Consider the following 18,510-nt stretch of genomic DNA (forward strand, 5'->3'; position numbering starts at 1 on the left):
GTTTGATAGAGCAGTCTGACTGAGCGGTGGTAGGCAGCAGCAGGCTCGTAAGCATTCATTCAAACAGCACTTTCGTGGGTTTTGCCAGCAACTCTTCGTTGTGCGTCAAGCATTGCGCTGTTTATGACTTCAAGCCTATCAACTCCCGAGATTAGGCGTGTGTAACCGATGTGAAATGGCTAGCTGGTTAGTGGGGTGTGCGCTAATAGCGTTTCAAATGTCACTCGCTCTGAGACTTGGAGTGGTTGTTCCCCCTTGCTCTGCATGGTTAACGCTGCTTCGAGGGTGGCTGTTGTCGTTGTGTTCCTTGTTCGAGCCCAGGAAGGAGCGAGGAGAGGGACGGATGCTATACTGTTACACTGGCAATACTAAAGTGCCTATAAGAACATCCAATAGTCAAAGGTTAATGAAATACAGATGGTATAGAGAGAAATAGTCCTATAATTCCTATAAAAACTACAACCTAAAACTTCTTACCTGGGATTATTGAAGACTCATATTAAAAGGAACCACCAGCTTTCATATGTTCTCATGTTCTGAACAAGGAACTTAAACGTTAGCTTTCTTACATGGCACATATTGCACTTTTACTTTTTTCTCCAACACTTTGTTTTTGCATTATTTAAACCAAATTGAACATGTTTCATTATTTATTTGAGGCTAAATTGATTTTATTGATGTATTATATTAAGTTAAAATAAGTATTCATTCAGTATTGTTGTAATTGTCATTATTACAAATAAATCGGTATCGGCTTTTTTTTGGGTCCTCCAATAATCGGTATCGGCGCTGAAAAATCATAATCGGTCGACCTCTACCTTATACCCCTCTCTGCGCATTGATCTGGTACAGGACTCCCTGTATATAGCTAAACAAAATTGTATTTTATTCCTTGTGTTAATACATTTCTTTTTATTATAATTTTTGAACTCTGCAACGTAAAGCAAGCATTTCACGGGTATGTCTACACCTGTTGTATTTGGTGCATGTGACAAGTAAACATTAGATTTGAGAGAGATCACAAGAGACAGCCACTGGTGTCAGGGCACAAGCACTAAACATTGTTTTATTTACCTGCATTTTTTCAATATCATTCCAAACTAGTAAAGCATGCAGTATGCTTCAACATACCACAGCAAGAAGTAAGCTTCGTATATATTCATGTTTTAGGAAACATATATGGTACTGTGGTTGAGGATAGAATTTGAGTGAATTATCTATTATACAGCATAAAGAAGGGGGGGGTCTTACTCCAGCCAGACAGAGCCTAGATGAGCTTTGCTCCAGCACTGTCAATACTGCTAAAAAGTGCATTACTGTGATTACCTTGTTACACACTACAGAGAGGTTATCAGTTATAAATTGGATTTGGATTGACCATTCAATTCCAATTCCATTTGTGATTTCACAGTAGAAAGTTGGTCTGACCGGTTTAATCATTACAAGGTAGCCTTCTCTATACCAACGACACAGATGGCAAAAGCTTGGTTATCTTCATTAATTAGTGCATTATCACTACATATTAAAGCTTCTCATAATGGTTCATGTTTATTAAGTTATTTTTCATAATGGCTCCAGTAAGGGATGTGGTTTTGAGAACACAGCAATGTCTGTGATTCATATGAAATTCCTGCTCTCGGTTGTAAGGGAACAGACCGGTCATAATTGTTTCAGTATTTTGGCCTATGCTGGCCTACTGTCACATCATCATAGCTTGGGTTCTAGTTCTGCCAGAAACAGAGCTGCTGGAGAAATAGCTCCTCTCACTGAGTGACTGATGGGAAATGGGTTTGGGAGAAGCCAATGGTTTTCTCTCCAAATCAGCCCAGGCACCAGGGTAACTGTGAATAGACAGCCTTGCCTACAAATGCGTCTTTTGGCTTCCTCTGTCCACTTCAGCCTGCTGTTGGCTTTAGCCAGCCGCTATATTTACAATAATGTCATGAGATCAAAATGAAACCAACTACTGGGAGCATGGTAGAAATTCTAATTCACCAGCCTTGTTGTTTTCCTGTTATGGGAGCATGTACACTGCTCAAATGGTTGTGTTACAACAATGAATCTCTGAGTTACGAGTATACTTGCATCTTGGACCATATCTCTGGTGGTGGGGGACTTTTATGAGTAATTGTGGTCAGTTTACGACAGACAAGCATATGTCCCCTGGTTGGACTGAGGAGGGAAGCTACTTTGCTTCCCTGTGCTTGTTATGCTGTCTTTTCTGTGTTGTAATTTAACTGTGACTCACTGTGATTCCAGAGTAACTCAGCTAGAATGTCTTTCTCGTTAAGTCACTTCTTTAACAAAACATTCTCTCTTTCTCTCTGCCCCCCCCCCACACGCACACACTCTGTGCATCTCTATCCCTCTCTTTATTTCTCTCTTTGGTTCTCTCTTTTTCTCTCTTTCTCTCCCTCTGCCAACAGCAGTTCACTGGCACTGCTCTGTCTTTTTGTCTTTCGTCTCAAGGGGTGACTTGGCACAGGGGCATGCTGGCACTGTTCAACAGGGTTAGTTGTACTTTGTGTGTTCTTGCTCTGGGCGAGAAAGAGAGACGGGAGGGAGGGAGAGTGAGTGAAAGAGAGACGGTAGAAAGAGCAATCTAAAATGGCTGCCAACAGCAAACTCCTCTGCACATGAAATGTCTGCCAAAAATGATGTTATGTTGAGCGATCCCTGGCCAGAGAAATAACTTACTTGGAAAGAAAATAGCAACAACAAGGGCCACGATAAATATGTATTAATAGTAAATGTGCAAAGATGAGGTCGGGAAATATGAGGGAGAGGATAGAGAGAGAGAAAGAGAGAGAGATAGGAGAGAGAGTTTTTCGGCAAATTCAGAAAGTACGCAATAACACATTTCCAAACTGCTTATATTGATGAAATGTGAATAAAAAAATATAAAAGAAGAAAAGAACAAGTTTAGGGCCAAGGTGGGGCAGTAAAGAAGATCAGTTTCACCCTCATTGAACTTTGGTCAAGCTCACAAGGGGACAGCTGCAATGGTCATTTAATATCCATTCTGACATTTCTAAGTTTATCATGTTTAAATGGTATTGCAGAGGTGTTGGTGATTTGTTCGTTAACTCTTACAACCCTGGAATGATAAAACCATCAAAAGTAAGATATTACTTGAAAATCTAACAATAAGATTTGAACAGATAACAAAATGGCCGTCAACTACTTTGGTAGGGAAAATGGATGGTGTCCTGCTTCGGACATCGTTTTATTGCATCACCATATGGCATGATGCCCTGCACTCCCACCCTCCCAAAAACCGCTAGAAACCCTAATATAAACTTTGTTCTAAAATATATGAAAGAAAATATGGAAACTATGTATTTGTTTTCCAGAGCGTTGTCTTTGGGGCATTACGGGTCTTTGTGTGTGCCAGTCTGTCTAGCCTAGTCTTGCTCTCATTCTCTCTTTCTTTTGCTCATTGTGCCAGCAATTTTGTCTGAGGGCATATTAAAAAGTCTAATCAATCCATGTAATATAGCCTACACCTGCACAATAAATGCATTATTTATTTTAGACAGGTCTAAAGAAGCATGGTATGAAGAAAATGTCTGTTTCAGAAGAAAATAATACCAAACTCTGAGTTGTCCTTATGTTAGGTGATGTGGCTGTGCCATATAACTGTGGACTATGTTAGTTTATTTAGAAGACAAGATTTACTTATAATTCCGTGGCATTATTTTATAGTATGAAGAAACTCAAATAAATATTTTCTCCAAAGGATTTGAGGGAGTGCGGACATGCAGCTATTCTGTGTTGAGCGGTAAACAAAGAAATAGGTATTCCTATATGCTTCATTTAGACATATTAATGTAACTTTAGTTGGGCTATATGAAATGATTTTGAATACATTGTTAGGCTGTTTTTTGCTCAGGCTGTACACACTCCAATAGTCTCTCATTCACAATTTGACAAGCACTTGATAATGCCTCGAATTCCACGGCGGCATCCCCATTGTGGACGTAATGCACCCTAAAAATATCCATGCCTTTGGAGTGCTGCGTTGTGCACTTCTCCCTGAGTGTGCTGCGCAATCGGAAGCGTCTCTCACTCACACGGCTCTCTGTCACGTGATTGGGTCTTTCTCATAGGCTACAAGTTAAGACAGACACATCGGGGATGCAACTGCAAGCGTCCTTATCCAATCCAATGCATATTGAAGATGTTTTTTTGTCAGTCAACAAGATGAGTAGCCCTAACGAACAACAAAAGCACCAGCCTATGTCAATCTACTATCCTCCACGGTGTCGGTCAACCGATTATTTTCTGTGCCAGAAATAAATATAACATAGTCTGGGACAGTTGTGGGATGTGACGCAACAGATCAGAACGTTTAGCTTAAAATGTTGATAAACTATTAGGCTATTTCTTCACATTATAAGCATAGCAATGCGCACATGGCAGTAGGCTATAAACACAAATGTTCCATTAGTGGAAAACACCATTATCAAAAGTGACTGCAAAAGCATGTAATGCTTTTATTATAAAGGTGCATTTTTATAGTGAAAATTATCTTCCCCCAACTTGAAACTCACTCGCTGCTTGTATGCCAGTTAGGCTCTACACCCCTTATAAAGCAGATTAATGTGGTTCATTTTAAGAAGTTATTTGGCCACTTTAGTTGTGATACGAACCTTGTTAAAACATATAGGCCTATGGGCTAGGCTACATGAGGTGCGCAACTATGATTAGAACAAGTCGCCAAAAAAAGGCATTGTTTGTTATGCTGGGCGTCATTCACAAGTAATAATATATAATTCACAAGTGATAGGCTAATATTGACACCATCAGACTATTCTTGTATTAAACTTGTCTTTACATATACTAAATCATATGTGTGACATTTACTTTGATTTAGAATGGACCATTATCGTGCACCTGTATCAAAACTGGGGCAGTGGGAAAAAATAAATGTCATATATGCACTTAAATATTACGCTTTTCCCCGTGTTTTTTCTTCTTCATCCCAGCCATATAGGCTATACTCCTATTGTAAATATATGCAATGTGCGTAATATTAGGAAAGTTGAGAAATAAATATAGTAGGCCTAGCCTATAGAAAGCCGATGGGATCCTCGTCTTTTTATTAGCGGCCATCACTCTGTTTTCTCCCACAATTGCATAGCCTATAGAAATGTTGCGCAACATGAGCATTGATGTCAGAGTGTTTCGTGGGACAATAGAGTGCTGAGTACTACGCAGTTCGCAATTTGGTAGGCTACTAATAACCAGCAGCATCAGAGCTTGGAGAAGCCTAATTACCATGACTAAACGGTCATGTGGAATTTGACTGCCTTCATGACTCGTGGACGCTGGGGTGGCGGTAATATGGTCACCGCAACAGCCCTATGTCTGGCTCACTTGTCCAGTGTAGAGGGAAGCAGGGTGATTGTTCTAGTGATGGGGAGTCAATGTGAAGATCTCAATGAGGCGCTCCCTCCCCAGTCTCTAAGCTCCAACATGTGGAGCATTGTGGAATGTGTGTGGCTTTGATCTGTGAGTGGAGTCATGCCTATCTGATAGAAGGGAGCCCCATTTATTTATCTTTTAGGTTTTCACTGCTGTTTACTTGGAATGCCAGCCAGACTCTTTGTGGTAAATCTAGTGTTCTTCTGGTTTGGGCCGCACTTTATTGATTTACTTGTATTATCTGCATTTGCCAGGTGTCAGTTCACACAAATAAAAGTTGGTTTTCTGGTTGGATTGTGTGGCCTTGCCATTGTTGTGATGCTTCACTGAGTGTACATTTTGGCAAAACAACTAAAATAGCCTGCCAGAAACCTTTTTGGCAATTGGATTAGTGTTACATTTCCTAAACAAGGAAGTTATTAAGTGAGTTATTTGGGTCATGTTTCACATTGAAACCCTACTTGTTATAATAGCTTTAGTACTATCTATTCAATGTAGTGCTTAACCTTTTTGATATTTGTCACATTATTTCTCACTAAATAGGTTATTTTCTAGACTGTTTACAACTACTTTAACACCCTCAAATTAGCCTTTTATGTGGTAAGACAAATGATGCTGGGTTTAGACTGTTTCTGACCCCCCCCCCAACACCCCCTCTCTGTCTGTCTCTTTCTACCCCCTCTCTCTTCCTTTCCTTCCCTCTCTTCAGAGTCAGAGCAGAGCAGTAGCCCACGCACAGGTATTGGGTCAGATCAGGAGGATAGCCGAGCTGCCACCATGGGTAAGGGGCCCGAAGGACTCTCTCTCTCTCACACACACACACACACACACACACACACACACACACACACACACACACACACACACACACACACACTCATCCAAATACCAACACACGCTGAATTATTCATACACATTTACACACTACCAGACAGTGACATAAGCTTTGAGATAGTTATGAATCCAGTACCCACAGACACACACAATACCCTTCACGGTAATATATGGAATCCAATATATTACAGGTTTCTATCAGGCTAAAACATTATTTAAATGTGTTTTACTGGCTTGCTGATATTCTGACATTTGTTGTGTCCTTGTCTTGTGATGTCTCTTAAAAGTGAGAAGTTACTGTAATGTTTGTTGTATTATGTCACACAACTCTCCATGGTGACTCATCTCTGTGTTTTCCAGATGCTCCTGAGTTTCAGGAAAGCTTTGTGACATCAGGAGTTTTTAATGTAACAGAGCTGGTGCAAGTGTCCAGAAGTAAGATTTTACACCTTTTTATTAAGCTACTCGTGGTTTTATGTATTTGTGGTTGAATGGAAAAATATAACAAAAATCCATATTTAGTTCTTAAAACGTCATGTGTGGCTACTTTCATTATAACTTCCTAGCCATAACTTACACAGCAACATGCTTAGGAGCTGGACATGTGTCACATAAACTATGGTGATTAAAGTTCTGACAGCCCTCTTCAGTGAAATAATTGCTAGCTCACTAACTCTGGCCCGCAGGCAGGGGGTGGAAACTCCCAGCCAGTCTCTGGCAGTCACTCTGTTCCCCTCAGTAGCTGAGCTCCTAGTCTCTGCAATGCTGCCTGTTTCACTGCAATTCAACCATCAGATAGATACACAGAAATAGGGAACACGTGGATGGTATAACAGGCTAGATGATAAAGATGGTAGGGAACATCCAGGTCCAGGATTGCGGGAGATACTAACGTAATCCACTTACAGCATTAATCACAGACAACATGCAGAGTAAACCTCTCCTTACTGTCTACACCCCATCAGACACTCAATATGATTTCTGACTGGGAATCAGATCTTATGGCTTTAGAATGACATTTTTTTACGACTTCCTCGTCCTTTATGTTGTTTTATCTGTCTCAGGGTGGATTTTGCAGATGTTATATCCATTCAATATGTTCTATTCACATTGCCACGGCGATGTGCTCAGTTGTTGGCTGGGGATGCTGTGCTTACCATGCCTGGCATTAGCAGTGAATTAGGGCTACATTAACACAGCCCCCACATGGCCAACCAGCCTCCAAACACTCTGTATGAATAAGCATCCTCTCCCAGCCACACACAGGCTTCACTAGACACCACCTGGGATCTCCGGTCACTTACCCTCCAATCTGACTTGTCATTTGCATCCGTTATTTCATTAGGTTTAGAAATGGAGTTGAATCAGATTTGAAAGACAGCTAATGTGAAGGGAGCTGAAGGGAGAGAAGCTCGGCCATCTGTCACATGCAATTGATCACGTTTTCAGTTTTCCCAGTGATAATCCGTTCTCCAAAGGGTCAGTCTTCATCTGTCATTCAGTAGGAGCAACAAGCTCTGATGCACGTACATTCACGCACGCACACGCGCGCGCACACACACACACAGACCACAGCTGACAGCTGATGTGGAATGCTGTAGCTACAATTATCAAAACTAAATGAGTGAGTTATTATGGTGCACAGGGAAAACATTTCACTTTACACCTGTCAAACAGGCTCTCTGTTTTCCATGTCACGCCTTGACTGACTAATTGGAAGGAAACGTAGTTAAAGACTTCAATTAACCACCTGCCATCTGGTCTCCCTGGGGAAAAGACTGCTATTTCAGATTCACTCCCTCCACTCCCCAAATCCTCAGCTGCACATGCTGCTATGCTATAACAGCTATCACCTGCACCTCTGTTTATGTGACACATTCACATTCATATCACAAACTCCACAACACTTGTATCATGTATTTACGCTAATATCAAAGCGTGTGATTTAATCCCCAAGAGGCGTTGATTTTAGACTACATAATTAGCTTATTTAACTAATGTTACTTTTAAGTGCTTTCCACTGTATTTACCCAGGCCTCATATGGGATGCATATCCTATGAGACATTAGCCGCTTTTTAGAAGTCATGAATTCGCCACTGACCTACTTTACTAGTGTAATTAAACAGAGCAGAATGTGTTGTTATTACTGCTTTGCATCACCACGGCTATCCAGCTCAACCATAGAAATGAATCCGACACATTGACTTGAAGGGGGATTCCTGTTCTAATCATTTTGTTTCTATGTGTTCAACCTCCCCTGCTCATGTTCGGTGATCCTCCATGGTTATTCCTTTTTGGCCAGAGTTTCCTGCAAGGTGCAGGTGAAGGACTTTCTACACTGGAGATCCATGAATCCTCCCTTTGTCTTGTGTTCCCCAGCGTCTCGGTACAGTGTATGAGTCAGAGAGAGATTGATTGCCTGGGGATCTGTAGTGACGCCATCCCACTGTTAATAAGCATACCTCCCCTAACAAATGGGACATTATTCTCCGAGCTCACTGTCTCCCCACGGCTCAGTACAGTATAGTACACACTAGCGTAGTATACTGCAACAACATCTCTGTCCACTCCAACCTGAACACAGCACAGAGGCAGCCATTAATGCACATGGCCATATAAATGACATTAGTGGAAACCTGAGAGGGGAAATGGGGTAAATGCTGATAGATGGCTGCTACATCCTCATACTGTTGTCCTGAGAGTTGAAGTGCAGTAGCAGACTGCAGCTGGGATTGTCCACTTTTTGTAACCTCTCGCTCAACGTCAATAAAACGAAGGAGCTGATCGTGGACTACAGGAGACAGCAGAGAGAGTACACCCCCATCCACATCGACGGGACCACAGTGGAGAGAGTCCAAAGCTTAAAGTTCCTCGGCGTACACATCACTGAGGACCTGAAATGGTCCCTCCACACCGACAGAGGGGGGTTGCGGTCAGTTCAATGCATCATCGGTGGCACACTGCCTGCCCTCCAGGACATCTACAGCAGCCTGCTTCACAGGAAGGCCAAGAAGATCATCAAGGACCTCAGCCACCCAAGCAACTACCTGTTCACCCCGCTACCACGCACCGGTTTGAGTGTGCCAAGAACTGCAAGCTGCTGGGTTTTTTATGCTCAACAGTTTCCTGTGTGTATCAAGAATGGTCCACCACCCAAAGGACACCCAACCAACTTGACACAACTGTGGGAAGCATTGGAGTCAACACCTTGTAGTTTAGGCGCCGACAAATTGAGGCTGTTCTGAGTGAAAAATGGGATGTAACTCAATATTAGGAAGGTGTTCTTAATGTTTTGTACAGTGTGTGTATGTATGTGTACGTACGTATGTACCAGACAAAGGTTTGGACACACCTTCTCATTCCAGGGTTTTTCTTTATTTGTACTATTTTCTACATTGTAGAATAATGGTGAAGACATCAAAACTATGAAATAACACATATGGAATCATGTAATAACCAAAAAAAGTGTTAGTTCATTTGGGGAATTTCTTTCCTTCTTAATGCATTTGAGACAATCAGTTGTGTTTTGACAAGGTAGGGGTGGTATACAGAACATAGTCCTATTTGGTAAAAGACCAACTTCATATTATGGCAAGAACAGCTCAAATAAGCAAAGAGAAACGACAGTCCATCATTACTTTAGGACATGAAGGTCAGTCAATACAGAAAATTTGAGGAACGGATGATCTCTACATGTGTGGTTCCCACCGTGAAGCATGAGGGGAGGTGTGATGGTGTGGGGGTGCTTTGCTGGTGACACTGTCAGTGATTTATTTAGAATTCAAGGCACACTTAACCAGCATGGCAACCACAGCATTCTGCAGCGATACACCACCCCATCTGATTTGTGCTTAGTGGTTTCTATCATTTATTTTTAAACAGGACAATGAACCAACACACCTCCAGGCTGTGTAAAGGCTATTTTACCAAGAAGGAGAGGGATGGAGGGCTGCATCAAATGACCTAACCTCCACAATCACCCGACCTCAACCCAATTGAGATGGGATGAGTTGGACCGCAGAGTGAAGGAAAAAGCCAACAAGTGCTCAGCATATGTGGGAACTCCTTCAAGACTGTTGTAAAAGCATTCCAGGTGAAGCTGGTTGAGAGAATGCTAAGAGTGTGCAAAGCTGTCATCAAAGCAAAGGGTGGCTACTTTGAAGAATCACAAATATAAAATCAATGTTGTTTTGTTTAACACTTTTTTGGTTGCTACATGATTCCATATGTGTTATTTCATAGTTTTGATGTCTTCACTATTATTCTACAATGTAGAAAAACCCTTGAATGAGTAGGTCCACACTTTTGACTGGTACTGTATATATAAATTCCGGACTGTGAGGTTGCTCGTTCTGATATTTCTGAATTTCTTTCTTTTTACTTTTATGGATTATTTGTGTATTGTTATGTATTGCTAGGTATTACTGCACTGTTGGAGCTAATCTGCGTACACAACCAATAAACTTGGATTTGATTAGATTTTTGGAGGCTTTTCTTGTTCTTACAGAGAAGTATACACAGGTATAACACAATATGTTTGCTCACAGAGCGACACACTTCTTCAGCTGCGTTGTGAGTGAGCTTGAGGATGGTGTTATGTCATTTATGTAGATATTTGAGTATCATTCCATAGATAATTGATGTCTAATTGAAAGTGTGGTACAGTGTGTGTTCCTCCCCTGACTGACCTGTCCCCCCTGTGTGTTGTGTGCAGCTCCGGTGGTGACGGGGGCAGGCCCTAACTTCTCTCTGGGAGAGCTGCAGGGGCACCTGGCCTATGACCTTAACCCCTCAGGGGTGGGCATGAGGAGAACCCTGCCCAGCACCTCCTCCAGCGGGTCAGTACCCAGCCCCAAAACACACACACACACACCTAGACTGGAAATGAATATACTGCATATAGTTCAAATAGACAAAACACTCAGTTTGTTTGTACTCTACCCTGCAAATAAACTCACATTTAGAGTGAATGTTAGAATACATTCCATATTAACAGGAGCCTTGCATTAGTGGATGTGCAACCACTTGGCAGATGACAGGAGGACTGTATGGTTGTTTTTATTGGTGCACAGAGAGCAGTATCCTGGTGTTGAATGCACAACACCTTCACTACAGTGACAATGGCTGTTCCCCATGTGATTTATCTGGGCGTGTGCAACACTGCCAAAACACAAGCTGTGACTTATTGTCTTATATTTCACTGTAAATGTCAAGTAAAGCTGGGACAAACTGAGACCGTAAATAACTGCTTTACCTGAGAATCCTGGAGCTGCTCAGTTTCCTCCCGGCCATCTCCAGGTTGCCGGTGTTGACCCACCTGTGTACTGTGTGTGTACATACTTTATACACAGTTTTGAACTGTCAATATGTCACATTGCCTTCCCCTTATTTCCTCCTCCTTCTCTCCCTTTGTGTGACATCCAGGAGTAAGAGGCACAAGTCAGGCTCCATGGAGGATGATGTGGACACCAGTCCTGGGGGGGAGTACTACACCTCTCCCAACTCCCCGGCTAGCAGCTCCCGCAACTGGCAAGAGGATCTGGAAGGAGGTGAGCATCCCCTTTGGGCTTCCACACAAACTCTTAGCTATTATGTAGTTTTGACAAGGACAGTGCTTATTGCTCATCAGTTGGTACAAACTCATGGTGTCATGCTGAGGACACTGGCTATCCTCCAACTCTTCAGTAATTACAAACGGTGACTCAGTTCTGGTGTCCCTCTTAAATGTTCCTCATTAGGGCTGTCGAGAAACATCAACTCCTACATTTCATAATCACAGTGGGGAAACAGCTGAAATATCAGGCCATACTTTCACTTCAGTTGCCTTGAAAGCCACTGACACAGTGCAAAAGAGAAAATGATAAATATATCATGTTATCAACAGAAAGTACGCAGCTTCAAATTTCCTGAAGTCGAGCCTGAAGTCGTAATTAATTACTGAACCAACATTTTTTTGTGAAAGTTTGCAAAAAGCCAAGTGGCCCAAGGTACCTTGGAGCAGTATCCACAGATGCAACGTCACAGTAGCTACCTTCTTGCTTTCCTCTCACTTCAGGTTCACCTATCAGTTTGCTAGTATGGAATAATATTCCTAACAAAGATTTTTAGCCAACGGGAAAGCTACTGTGGATCTCTCATCTAGATACAAGCAATCATTTCAAGATGATTGTATAAAGCAGTATTTTAAATATCCAAATGACATGTGCCTTTCTCATGGTCTTGTACAGTATGACCCTCATCCCCCAACAGCACTGGCCTGGTTCTGGTAAAAAATAGGATGAGTAGGTTACAACATGCACAGTGTGGTCCAGTGGTTGTGTGAGTGAGTGTGGGACAGAGTAAGTGGTCAGGTAGTGGGTGTGCTGAGTGAGTGGGGCCTGCCTAGTGAGTGCACTACACGTGTGTACGAGCCACGAGGCAGCTCTCTAACCATGGGTTAGCAGCAGTAAGTGGGAGGAGGATCAGCATCTTTACAACAGAACTGTTATCTGAGTGTTTAACGCACTGTGTGTTGTTCTAGCAGGGGGGTTCTCGGTCTCCCATATGATCTAATGCTGTTAAACTGTGGTGGACTCTTCACGCTACGCTAATAGAGTGTCCAGTGGCCTGTAAAGGGTCCTGGTGGCGTGTCTGGGGGCTTTGTGGTGCTATTAACCAGAGTGGCCCCGGCTGGGCCCCGGGCTCCAGGAGGGCCCCACGATACAGGGACCCTGATGCTGACACCAGAGCTGTGGAGGTCAATAGAGCAGAGCCGGCCCCGACCCTGTCAGAGACCCTGCAGGAGTCTGGCCCAGCCCTCGTCGTGTCGTGCTCACTCTCTTCCTGTCTAGACAGCTCTAACGAGCTCCTCTTTAACGACCCCTTCGGATGATCACTCTGAGATGGTGGGGGGGGCTACAGGCTGTGTGAGAGGAGGATGTTTGTGCACCTTCCCCAGGTAGAGGTCTGGGGAAGCTTGCCCCTATACTAGGGGAAGCTTACCTCTATACTAGGGGAAGCTTGCGTCAGTTTGCAGCCGGGTCGAATGGATTGGAAAGGGTAATGCGTGGCCTCCTGTAGAGCTGTGGTTTGACCCCTGTCTCAGGTCACCAACACTACCAACTCTCAGTTAAGGAGGTTACGGTGTAAGCCGCACTTAACCATTGATTAGATTACATCTCATACTCTGTAGACTGTGTTCAAAAGATATATTCTCAAGATATTGTAATGTAAATATTAATGTGATGTGTCACTACACTAGGTAGATGTGTGGGTTGGCCTAGACCCTTGAAGACTGAGCTGAGTGGTCAGTCAGATTAGTGTGATCAGGTAATTAGTGTCAGTGCTGTAATGGCTGCCCTTGCCTAGCCCCCAGCACTAAGCCAGACCTGCATGTTTATCCTATGAGCAAGTCTCCCGTTGAACCTCAGCTTGCCCTCTGACATTCCTGAAAAGCCCCGGTGTACTCACTCCACTCTGAGACAGAGGGCTGGGGCAGAGCAGGGGAAGAGGAAGCTGTCAAATAAGGGTTTCCCCTCTCTCTCTTCCTCCCTCTCTCTCAATCTCTTTCTCAGAAAACAATTAGAGCGAGGGGTATACATGTATCATGTGTGAGAGAGAAACCTCCGTCCCTCCATGACTGACTCCGTCTGTACAGTATCACAGTAAGAACGTGTGTACTGTGTGCTCCACCACTCCTAAGAAGGAAACAAAGAGCTGTGCAATGTTAATACCCTAATGTATAACAGGCCTGAGCTTGGTGGAGAAAGGGTTCCTCACACACATTCTGTGTGCGATAGCAAACTAAACACGGAGGAGGAGGAGGGTTGCACCCTGCCAGTAATACCACTGCAACAAAGATGCATTTGTTTAGCACATCTAAGCAACTCTGGTATCAGGCACTGCAGGCCTCTTGGGAATGTGAGTGATCTACCTAGACTAACCGGATTTGGGGTAGACCTGACCAAAACATAACATTGATTCTGATCCTGTTGTTTCCTCTCAATGAGGAAGTTAGTTGGGAGCCCATGTGCTCACTGCAATGTGCTGCAGCACTGAGGACTTACTGGGTCGCGTCAATGCACCCTGCCGCCCTGTGGTGAGTTACTGTAATTACATGCAGTAGCAGATTCAATTGGGCAATTAAATGTAGGGTCTTTTCAATAGCATTTTTATGATGGGAGTTCTAGTGGCATCAGTAACACCCTCTGTGTGTCTCTGTGTCCAGGCATGTCCCCTGGAGTAAAGAAGACAGAGATGGACAGCCCGTCTCCTCAGGAGAGCTCCCCACGTCTCGGCTTCACACAGCACCACCGGCCCGTCATCGCAGTGCACAGTGGTCAGTACACACACTCTTATGCACATCACGTTCACAGGAGACGTCTTGTCACTGTTGCCACAATCCATCACCCTCACACATGCACGTCTCCAAGGATGGGAATCGTTTATCATTTTAAAAATAGCAAAAAAAAGTCTGAACTGTCAATAAAAAAGAGATGACGTGTCACACTTCTCCACAGCTAAGATTCCTTATGTAGTGTCTCGTGCTGTACGGAGGTTCAACATCAACAGCAACACTATCTACATAGTTCCACATTCTTAATGTCTGTATCTGTTGAGCTAAGCCTGGTGTAGGCACTGACTGCAGGCATTATGCTTTCAACAAGACCAGCGTCCTTTCAGGCAATGCATTATTTGAGGTTTTAATTGAACATCCCGTGAACACTTTCTGGCAGATCATTTGTTGTGGAGTCAATGGAGAGTAATCGATGGGCAGGTAGTGTTCCCCAGACAAACGTTTGCTGGATGATGCATGAACAATTAAAGCCGCTGTTAAAATGAATTGGTCGTGCATCCTCGTATGTTCTGTTAAATTAGAGCGTGGTGCTGATTAGAGTTGCCGTACTAAATGTGAAACTCAAACTCTTGCAATAGGTACCAAAGGGGAGTCATTTCATGACATGTATATATCATTTTTCCCCGTGAAGAGTGGTTGTATTAAAGTCACTGAGTGTAGAGAATTGCACTCACACGGAATTATCATTTTGTTTTGCAGAACCACACATCTTTCAATGTCACTTTTCTTATCTCAAGCATACCATCATTTTGGAGCATGAACAAGTACCCGTATTCAAATATTTTCTCTCTTTGTCTCCCTCCCTCTCTTGTCTCCCTTTCTCTCTCTCTCTCTCTCTCTCTCTGTGCAGGGATTTCTCGAAGTCCGCACCCCTCCTCGTCTTTGCACTTCCCCACCACCTCCATCCTGCCCCAGTCCACCTCCTACTTCCCCCACACCGCCATCCGCTACCCGCCACACCTCAGCTCCCAAGACCCGCTGAAGGACCTGGTCTCCCTGGCCTGTGACCCGTCCAACCAGCAGCCCAGCCCAGTGAGTCCAGCCCATCTAACAACTCTAACTAAGGCCCAGAGTTTGTCCTGGTCAGGTCATGTGGTCAGTAAAACTCCTGACCCTACTCATTACTCACTGTCATTCTAGATAGGAGTAGAACCCAGCAGCGCCAGGTTACAACTGAGCCAGCCACCAATGCTGTCACTCATTGATGTGCAGAGAGAGGTGGCTTTCAGTCACTGTGCTTAATGTATTCATCTAGTAGAACCTGTACTAATGTGACATCATGTCGGGCTGTGATCTCATGGCCAGCTCTTTAGTTTGATTTCCCAGAGGGAATTGTATTATACGTTTCAGTGGTTTATTCAGAGAATTGTGCTATTTCCATTTGTCATTTAGATTCACCTAATCGTTTGTTTGCTATTTAATTCCTTCATTCTTCGTGTTTCCGATATTGTCACCCTGTCTCAGATGCTCCTGGTCCCCTGTGAACAATATGATATGCCATTTCTTTCCCATATTCCCCCCTGCCGTGGTCTCTACTGGCCAGTGGATACTCTACTGGCCAGGGGATACTCTACTGGCCAGGGGATACTCTACTGGCCAGGGGATACTCTACTGGCCAGGGGATACTCTACTGGCCAGGGGGTACTCTACTGGCCAGGGGATACTCTACTGGCCAGGGGATACTCTACTGGCCAGGGGGTACTCTACTGGCCAGGGGATACTCTACTGGCCAGGGGATACTCTACTGGCCAGGGGATACTCTACTGGCCAGGGGATACTCTACTGGCCAGGGGATACTCTACTGGCCAGGGATACTCTACTGGCCAGGGGTACTCTACTGGCCAGGGATACTCTACTGGCCAGGGGATACTCTACTGGCCAGGGGATACTCTACTGGCCAGGGGATACTCTACTGGCCAGGGATACTCTACTGGCCAGGGGATACTCTACTGGCCAGGGGATACTCTACTGGCCAGGGGATACTCTACTGGCCAGGGGATACTCTACTGGCCAGGGGATACTCTACTGGCCAGGGGTACTCTACTGGCCAGGGGATACTCTACTGGCCAGGGGATACTCTACTGGCCAGGGATACTCTACTGGCCAGGGGATACTCTACTGGCCAGGGGATACTCTACTGGCCAGGGGATACTCTACTGGCCAGGGGATACTCTACTGGCCAGGGGATACTCTACTGGCCAGGGGTACTCTACTGGCCAGGGGATACTCTACTGGCCAGGGGATACTCTACTGGCCAGGGGATACTCTACTGGCCAGGGGATACTCTACTGGCCAGGGGATACTCTACTGGCCAGGGGATACTCTACTGGCCAGGGGATACTCTACTGGCCAGGGGATACTCTACTGGCCAGAAGAAACTCTACTGGCCAGGGGATACTCTACTGGCCAGGGGATACTCTACTGGCCAGGGGATACTCTACTGGCCAGGGGATACTCTACTGGCCAGGGGATACTCTACTGGCCAGGGGATACTCTACTGGCCAGGGGATACTCTACTGGCCAGGGGATACTCTACTGTAGGTGGTGTAACCTGAGAGAGAAGCAGCCCCAGCCGTGTAGGAACATAGTAAACAGGTTTTCCTCACCTAGCTGCTTCCCCTCTGCTCCAGACTGCAGACTCTCCGTGACTCTCAGAACAATTAACACTCACCATACTGTGTCTTTAAACGTGACAAAGGAGAAAGGGGCAACAATTCCATAGATCTGAAGACAAAAAATCATTGTAATCACTGTGTTTTAGCCAACTTCTTAGATTAGAGCAGTTGTGAATCCCACGTCAGAAAGAGAGGAAAATAAGCCCGGAGTCTTCCTGCTCTGTTTAGACTCAGCCTGCTGGCCCTGGGACCAGCCCAGATCCTCAGACATGGTTATACTCATTATCCACATATGACACACAGCTGAGAGGACCTGCCACTGCACCACATGCAAATGACCCCCCTCCCTGCTTCAATAATTCTGGCATTACAAGCCAGGTTGCTCAATGAAGCTGCTGTACTGTTTCTGTTTTCACTTGGAAAGGAGTGGAGGGAGAAGGAGATCCCTGTACGTCTCTAGCGGTGCTGCTGAGGTTGGCAGAGTGCACGGGTCTGGCGCAGGCAGCTCACAGACGAAAGAGGAGAGACATTTATCAGGTGTGCCCCTCAGCAGCAGCCACGCTGGGCTCTGCTCAGCCCAAACTGCAGAGTCATTGAAATTCCCCCTGCTGCAGTGCGACTGCAGCCAGGCAGTCACAAAGGACGAGCGCATGGGACCACAATGTAGCTGACTCATTTGCTCATCCATTGTTGTGGAGGATAGTGAGTGTTGCACTGCAGTCCTCTCCTCTGGGGAGCAGAGAGTCTCTGAAAGACATGCCAGCCAGTAGAAGAGCAGCCATGGATGGATGACTGGCTGAGCAGTGCAGTCCCCTGGACATCACTCATTCCCTCTCCCCTCTCTCTCTGTCTCCCTTACACCCACACACACACACACACACACACACACACACACACACACACACACACACACACACTGATGGAGAGGGAAGGTGTGTGTTTGAGAGACCGGGACAATGCAGTGACATCTACAGTATTATATCATCTGTGCTGCAGCAGTGAAGCTTCCTCCTTTCCCCCTCCTTCTCACCATCCCCCACTGTACAGCTGACATGTGCCCCCCTCTCTCCCTTCCCAGCTGAACGGCAGTGGTCAAGTGAAGGTGCCCAGTCACTACATCTCCTCCCAGATGCTGGCGCCTCCTCCGCCCCCTGGAATGCCCCGACTGACGCTGCCCTCCGACTCCAAGTCCAGCACCACCACCTCGGACGGGGGAGCCAACTCCCCCACGTCACCCAGTAAGTGGGCCGCTGGTGAGCCTGCTACTCCCAGCCCCTAGGTCTTCAGTGACTATAGTT

At 44.9% G+C, this 18,510-nt stretch overlaps 1 protein-coding gene across 7 annotated transcripts in view; it reads left to right on the forward strand.

Annotated features, from left to right (window-relative positions):
* Positions 1 to 18,510, forward strand: part of nfic (nuclear factor I/C) — a 118,660-nt gene that overhangs the window by 83,012 nt on the left and 17,138 nt on the right. For 2 of the 7 annotated variants that reach the window (XM_052457619.1, XM_052457613.1), the window contains exons 3-9: positions 6,137 to 6,208; positions 6,622 to 6,696; positions 10,977 to 11,100; positions 11,687 to 11,811; positions 14,469 to 14,579; positions 15,448 to 15,692; positions 18,291 to 18,465. In XM_052457619.1, coding sequence (XP_052313579.1) covers positions 6,137 to 6,208; positions 6,622 to 6,696; positions 10,977 to 11,100; positions 11,687 to 11,811; positions 14,469 to 14,579; positions 15,448 to 15,692; positions 18,291 to 18,465 — 927 coding nt within the window. The remainder of the gene's footprint in view (positions 1 to 6,136; positions 6,209 to 6,621; positions 6,697 to 10,976; positions 11,101 to 11,686; positions 11,812 to 14,468; positions 14,580 to 15,447; positions 15,693 to 18,290; positions 18,466 to 18,510) is intronic. The other 5 variants (XM_052457616.1, XM_052457627.1, XM_052457636.1 and 2 more) reach the window with 5 other exon arrangements.

This window comes from Oncorhynchus keta, chromosome 1 (genome assembly GCF_023373465.1).
Source record: "Oncorhynchus keta strain PuntledgeMale-10-30-2019 chromosome 1, Oket_V2, whole genome shotgun sequence".
NCBI classification, from domain to species: domain Eukaryota; kingdom Metazoa; phylum Chordata; class Actinopteri; order Salmoniformes; family Salmonidae; genus Oncorhynchus; species Oncorhynchus keta.